This window comes from Sinocyclocheilus grahami, unplaced genomic scaffold (assembly GCF_001515645.1).
Source record: "Sinocyclocheilus grahami isolate Dianchi unplaced genomic scaffold, SAMN03320097.WGS_v1.1 scaffold102.1, whole genome shotgun sequence".
Taxonomy (NCBI): Eukaryota; Metazoa; Chordata; class Actinopteri; order Cypriniformes; family Cyprinidae; genus Sinocyclocheilus; species Sinocyclocheilus grahami.
The window spans coordinates 1550868-1558397 of record NW_015505281.1 but is presented as its reverse complement, the minus strand read 5'-3'; the positions used below and the strand labels follow the sequence as shown (position 1 = coordinate 1558397).

The following is a 7530-nucleotide window of genomic DNA, read 5'->3' as shown; positions in this document are numbered from 1 at the left end:
ATGAGTGCTGCCGGCACTGGGGAGCTACAGTTCATTGAGGGAACCATGAATGCCAACATGTACTGTGACATACTGAAGCAGAGCATGATCCCCTCCCTTCGGAGACTGGGCCGCAGGGCAGTATTCCAACATAACATAACCCCAAACACACCTCCAAGACGGCCACTGCCTTGCTAAAGAAGCTGAGGGTAAAGGTGATGGATTGGCCAAGCATGTCTCCAGACCTAAACCCTATTGAGCATCTCAAGGTCTCTAACATCCACACGCTCCGTGATGTCATCATGGAGGACTGGAAGAGGACTCCAGTGGCAACCTGTGAAGCTCTGGTGAACTCCATGCCCAAGAGGGTTTAGGCAGTGCTGGAAAATAATGATGGCCACACAAAATATTGACACTTTGGGCCCAATTTGGACATTTTCACTTAGGGAAAATGTCCAAACTCACTTTTGTGGCCAGCGGTTTAGACATTAATGCCTGTGTGTTGCGTTATTTTGAGGAGACGGCACATTTACACTGTTATACAAGCTGTACACTCACTACTTTACATTGTAGCAAAGTGTCATTTCTTCAGTGTTTTCACATGAAAAGACATAATAAAATATTTACAAAAATGTGAGGGGTGCACTCACTTCTGTGAGATACTGTATATTGGGTACATAGTTATGGTTTGCAATATTTTTTATGATTGTAATTTAAATAAATATTAAAATTTGAGGTTAATCTAATCAAGAAAACAACATTTGGTTGGCCAAACAAAGCCTGCTTCTGAGTCAAAATGGTGAAACTGTTACTGGTCAATCCGTACTATTTGTCTGTAACAGCTGACAATCCCAAAACATCTTTTTCTTTGTAATATCAAAATTATGTTTAATGATTAAGCTTGGCAACTAGCAGATATGGTACACTTATAAAATACATAAACTAAAACCAACAGGCGTTTTATAGAGAAAGCATATTGTTTTTATAGTTTTTAAAATGCATCTATATTTAATGTACTCTAAATAATAGAATGACTCCTATGAATTCCACTCACTACTTTACATTGTAGCAAAGTGTCATTTCTTCAGTGTTTTCACATGAAAAGACATAATAAAATATTTACAAAAATGTGAGGGGTGCACTCACTTCTGTGAGATACTGTATATTGGGTACATAGTTATGGTTTGCAATATTTTTTATGATTGTAATTTAAATAAATATTAAAATTTGAGGTTAATCTAATCAAGAAAACAACATTTGGTTGGCCAAACAAAGCCTGCTTCTGAGTCAAAATGGTGAAAGTGTCAACTGTTACTGGTCAATCCGTACTATTTGTCTGTAACATAGCTGACAATCCCAAAACATCTTTTTCTTTGTAATATCAAAATTATGTTTAATGATTAAGCTTGGCAACTAGCAGATATGGTACACTTATAAAATACATAAACTAAAACCAACAGGCGTTTTTATAGAGAAAGCATATTGTTTTTATAGTTTTTAAAATGCATCTATATTTAATGTACTCTAAATAATAGAATGACTCCTATGAATTCAGTTTGAAAGTCCCAATTTATGTGTGATACTAGCAACGTGTCATGGAAATTGTAGTAAGAAATGCAAGTTAGTGGAACAACACATGCTTCAATTTTTGTGGAAGCAAATAAAAAGTGTTTACCACATGTGGTGTGCATTAGGGTTCATAGCCCTCTTTTGAGGCAGGCGCAAGCGCACGAACCCCCCGCCCCCCCCCCCCAAAAAAAAACACTGCAACACGTGAAATCGTGCACAATGCTGCAGTAAACCAAAACATCTATATTTTTGGATTTACCAGCCAAATGAAATGTGCAACAGTGAAAATGGAGGCTTACGATGAGGAGACGGAATACTCTGCGACTGAATGTGTAAGACGTGTATGCAGGTCTACCTGAGAATCTGTAGGGTTTGCTTGTGTCAGGCAGGATGTGATTAGACACTCGGTTCTGTTGACGGACAGGTGTCCGTCCCTGTCGCTTTACCCAAATGGTGGCCAGAGGCGGAAGTTCGGTTAGCCGAGGGTAATAGAAGGAATTTGCCGGGTGGTTTGGCTTCTGAGAGGTGATCTGAATGAGAATAAAACATATTAATGCAGTAGAGTGGGGATTTGCATCAGCCAAAATACTGCCAAAATGTAAGACAGATTTCTAAATGTAAACGTTTTCAAAATAAAACCTATAAAACAAAATATATGAAATTCATATGTAAACCATTTCCTGAATTAACTTAGAATCAGTACTCCCTTCGTAAAGGAAAACCTGAAAATGTCTGGGAAAATATAAAATTATGATTTCTAGGCAAAAGCTGATCAAATTCACAGTAGTTCACCGAAAAAAATTTTTAATTCATCATTTATTTTACTTTTGTAAACCTATAGTATTACTTAAAAGTTAGTTCTTTATAGCACCTGCACTTCTCCATTCGATGAAAGTAAACAAGGACTGTGGCTGAATAATGACTTTTCTTCCTCATCATATCGACCACTTTTATGTTTTTATGCTTTTGTGTTCTTGAAAGAACATGAGGGTGAGAAAAACATTCATTTTTAGGTAAACTATCCTTTTAAAAGTCGTGGAAATTTCTATAGTGAATACATTGGTAACACTTTAGATTAGGGAACTCATTCATTATTAATTAAGAGTTTTGCCTCAATAAACTCCTAATTTGTTGCTTATTAATAGTTGGTAAGGTAATTAAGTTTAGGTATGGGTTTGAATTAAGGGATCTAAAATATGGCCATGCAGAAAAAAGCATTAATATGAGTGTTAAAATAACTAATAAACAGCCGAAATGCTAGTAATATGCATGCTAATAAACGACTAGTTAATAGCAAGAACTGGTCCTTAAAATAAAGTGTTACCAATACATTTATGTAAGATGAATTGAACTAGATTCAAATCTCAGAAATAATTTTTGTCTTATTACAGACATTGGTACCTGACAAAATGTTAATCTTACCTACAATCTCTGTTAAAAAGCTTATCCCGTCACCATGAACAAAAGGTAAAGCCATGAAAATGCATTGGTCAAAAATGCCAGAACCTTCTACAATTCTTAAAATCATATCATTTTAAGTGAACAAGCAACATTTGAATGGTCCTCTCACTGTGAATAATGTACTCTCTAATTAAAAGGTTTAGAGTCTGTAAGATTTTTTCATATTTTTGAAAGGCATTTCTTAGTCTCATCAAGGCATGCAATCAGTAAAAAATACAGTAAAATATTTTAAATGATTCAACTAACACTTTCTATTTTAATATATTTTAAAATGCAATTTATCCCTGTGATCAAAGCTGAATTTTCAGCATCATTACTCCAGTCTTCAGTGTCACATGATCCTTCAGAAATCATTCTAATATACTAAACACTAAATACAGGCGCATCTCAATAAATTAGAATGTCGTAGAAAAAAGTTCATTTATTTCAGTAATTCAACTCAAATTGTGAAACTCATGTATTAAATAAATTCAATGCACACAGACTGAAGTAGTTTAAGTCTTTGGTTCTTTTAATTGTGATGATTTTGGCTCACATTTAACAAAAACCCACCAATTCACTATCTCAACAAATTAGAATGTGGTGACATGCCAATCAGCTAATCAACTCAAAACAGCTGCAAAAGTTTCCTGAGCCTTCAAAATGGTCTCTCAGTTTGGTTCACTAGGCTACACAATCATGGGGAAGACTGTTGATCTGACAGTTGTCCAGAAGACAATCATTGACACCCTTCACAGGGAGGGTAAGCCGCAAACATTCATTGCCAAAGAAGCTGGCTGTTCACAGAGTGCTGTATCCAAGCATGTTAACAGAAAGTTGAGTGGAAGGAAATCGTGTGGAAGAAAAAGATGCACAACCAACCGAGAGAACCGCAGCCTTATGAGGATTGTCAAGCAAAATCGATTCGAATGGGTTAAATGGGAGCCAAAATCATCACAATTAAAAGAACCAAAGACTTAAACTACTTCAGTCTGTGTGCACTGAATTTATTTAATACACAAGTTTCACAATTTGAGTTGAATTACTGAAATAAATGAACTTTTCCACGACATTCTAATTTATTGAGATGCACCTGTATGTCTTTACTGTCACTTGCGATCAATTTAATGTGTCCTTGCTGAATAAAATAATTCATTTCTTCTTACAGAGTCAGACCCCAAACTTTTAAACGGTAGTGCATAGCTGAATCATGGGACGCGTATCTTACCATGGTGATATTTTCTGGGGGTGTTGTTGGAAAGTTTGGTGAGGAGAAAGTGAAGCCACTATCTGTGCCAGCATCAAATGGGTGCAAGTCAAAGGTCACTTCCTGTTTCCATTGCCCACCCTCACACAGGTTCAGACTGTCCACCCCCACAAACCAGTCTGGACTGGGGATCACTTTCACTATCAGAGACAGCTGTGAGAGAAAACACAACAGGATCAGTCATCATCAACGCTGATTTAGCCAATGGCACTGTACTTGCTTTTTCCAGCATGCTCTGCTAACATAATTGGCTTCATAAGTCTTTGCTTTGTTGCCATTTCCAGTTTTTTCCACTCCTTCCTGTGTATGTTAAGGTAGACCATCTGGGGTTTTTTCACTAAATGGTGATGAATGTTTCCTTTTTGACTATGACCTCATTCAGGAAGAGCCCTTGGGTCAGAGCGGGATGAGGGAATATCCACACCACGCAGTCGCAGAGAGGAACGAGCCATGGAGCGACATCGCGTCTTTTAGGACCAGCACAAGCCTGATATTCAGCCAGAGAGGATTCATCAGACATAAATCCTAACAGATCCTGTCTGCTTGAGTTCACATAAGGTATATCAGTCAAACCTTACAAAAAAAAAATCACATAGTAGATGTGGAGAACAAAATGTAAGTGCAAAACTCTAGTGTGTTCTGGGTTTTGCTTACTAGCCCAAGTCAAAAGGGAACATTAGGACTTTTCACACTTGATTGATTGACCGATTGAATGAATGAATAAATCATTTATGGGGTTATTCCCTCGCTTAATTAGTTAACCCTGGGTTATTCTAAATGGTTTTACACTGGTTATAATTTACCAAGGGTTAAACTAACACAGTGCTGGACCTTTTTACATAAAGACTCCAGTGTTGCATATAATATATCTTTCAGACTGTACTATCAAGTTTTTCCTGAATGGACTTTTCAGACTATAAAGGTAAGAATAAAACACTTTTTCATCATTTTAAATGTTTCTCTCAAATGCTGATATAACTGTTCGTTGTTTCTGAGCATGTGAATATGAGACCCATGTTTGGCTGTCGGGTATTAAGCATCTAACAGTAACATTCTAACACTGCATCATTTTATACTGTACACATTTGGCACCGCAATGTGGGGTTAACACCCTGCTCTGGAGGAGTATTTCATAACCCTGCAGTGCTAACCCCGTTTCTAAATTAAAAGTGTGAAACGTCTAAATTACCTGGGTTTAAATGCAGGGTTTACAGTGATGATAACCCTGGGTTAAATAGTGTCAAAAGCCCTTTAAAATCTCTTTAATACCTAAACTGTTTTTCTCAGACAGCAATCAGATTAAATGTAGAGAAAATGAGATTTTATGAAATGTCCTGCTAATTAGTTTTGTCTCTCTCCAGGGTTTCCGAAGAAATCTTAAAAATGTCTCAAGCGAAGAATTGCAATCCAATTATCTGTTATAAAAAATGAACAAACACAATTTTATTGTTCTATAATCTGTAAAGTACTTTAAATGTCACATATTTTACACCTTTCTGGAGTTTTATTTGAAGTCTTGATGTCCTTAAGAATATATATTTGCGGTACCAAAAACCATTTCAATATATTTTTACTGCTCCTCTCTCAGGAGCTCTGCTGAGAACAGGTTGATTTTGGCCTGTCTAATTAATATTCATGAGCCTCTCTTCTGATTGGCCTGTTGTGTTCTGAGTGACGCACGGCCAGGCCAACCACAGGTAACTAGGGTCAGCCCCAGAGGCAGACAAAGTGCTCAACTCCATTACTTGAGTGAAAGTACAGATACTGCTTGTCAAATATTACTCCATTACAAGTAAAAGTTGTAAAGACAGATTTTTACTTAAGTAAAAGTACAGAAGTACTTGCTTTTAAAAGTACTTAAGTATCAAAAGTAAATTTCCTTTTTTATGTCAATGCACTGTTTTATTGTTGTACGTAATACTTGAAATACTTCTGAAGCAACTTACAATACATTACACCTACTGAATACACTGACTAGCTTGTAGTATCTTTGGAATAAAGAGCTTCTAGAATGTTAAAAACCTATGGGGGGGCAGGGGGTCAGTGTTCAAAAAATGCTGGGAAATCATTTAATGTAGCCCCAAGAGTGATTACTGATAAACTGTCTGAAAAAAAGAGAAGAAAGAAATCACCCACTGACTTTCAAAGCTGCTAACGACTTTCTACTTCGAGGACCTTCATAGAAATGTAGTGGAGTGAAAAGTACAACATTTGTCTTTCAAATGTAGTGAAGTTAAAGTCATAATTTCCCAGAAAAAATACTCAAGTAAAGTACAGATACTCAAAAAGTGTACTTAAGGCCAATACTCAAGTAAATGTACTTAGTTACTGTCCGCCTCTGCCGACGTCACAGCGCTAGCTGGAGGCAGCAAAACAAAGGGGAAACTGGAGGTGGCCCATTCAAACCAGCGTAGATTCGGCTACATAAGGAGCCTAAAATATCATCTTGTTGTGATGTTGGGTGCCAGAATCGACGTGATACAGCCTCAAAATAGAAATTTGATCGCATATCTGCTGCCACTGCCAGACAAAAAACCGACAACAGCTGTGGTTAAACACGATAAAACGAGCAGACTGCACAGAAACGATCGTCAAAAATGCTCGCGTTTGCAGCGCACACTTCTTATCAGAAAAGATTCAATAAAGTATTGTCTTTTATTGTTATGGCGCGTGTAGGGTATCAGACCGAATCAGACAATCTAAGATTTGGTCAAAACATGGTTGAAACATGAGTCGAATTCCACGGAGGCCCAAGACAACAGGATGTTCATAAATCAGATCCTGGCCCCAAGCCTGAACCAACTAGCAGCTTTGAGTAGCTCACAGCATTCAAACAAAAGAACACTTATTGACGATTCCAAGGAGATTGTCAATTTTAGGGCAAGTAATCAAGATTAAATGGTCAAAGAGATGACCGCATGGCCATCACATGATAGTAACTACAGTCACGAGCGCTTCAGAATTGACATCCCCCACCTCACGACAAAGAACAGACTTTCAGAGATTCCTTACTTGTGGCTGGAACAATAATGTAGCTGTAAAAATAGTTGCCTGCTGAAATTGAAATGTATATACATCTTCATCATGACTAGATAGACACGGTGAGTTTGTCTTTACTATACATGTTAGATGTGATCCAACTCATAGTAACAATCCTTTCGTCCATCCTTTGAGTGAGAGTGTAAGCTTACAGGTCGGCCGATCTGGTTTCGTGGTTAGTTAACCTTTTCGACATGTTTCCGTGTTGTCCTTGCTCAGCAAAAGCATGGATGCGA

At 37.3% G+C, this 7530-nt stretch overlaps 1 protein-coding gene across 2 annotated transcripts in view; it reads right to left on the bottom strand.

Annotated features, from left to right (window-relative positions):
* LOC107588336 (spondin-2-like) overlaps window positions 1-7530 on the bottom strand; it is a 32380-nt gene that overhangs the window by 1873 nt on the left and 22977 nt on the right. For both annotated transcript variants that reach the window (XM_016276402.1, XM_016276403.1), the window contains exons 4-5: window positions 4217-4408; window positions 1904-2078 (exon numbers count right to left, since the gene is read on the bottom strand). In XM_016276402.1, coding sequence (XP_016131888.1) covers window positions 1904-2078; window positions 4217-4408 — 367 coding nt within the window. The remainder of the gene's footprint in view (window positions 1-1903; window positions 2079-4216; window positions 4409-7530) is intronic.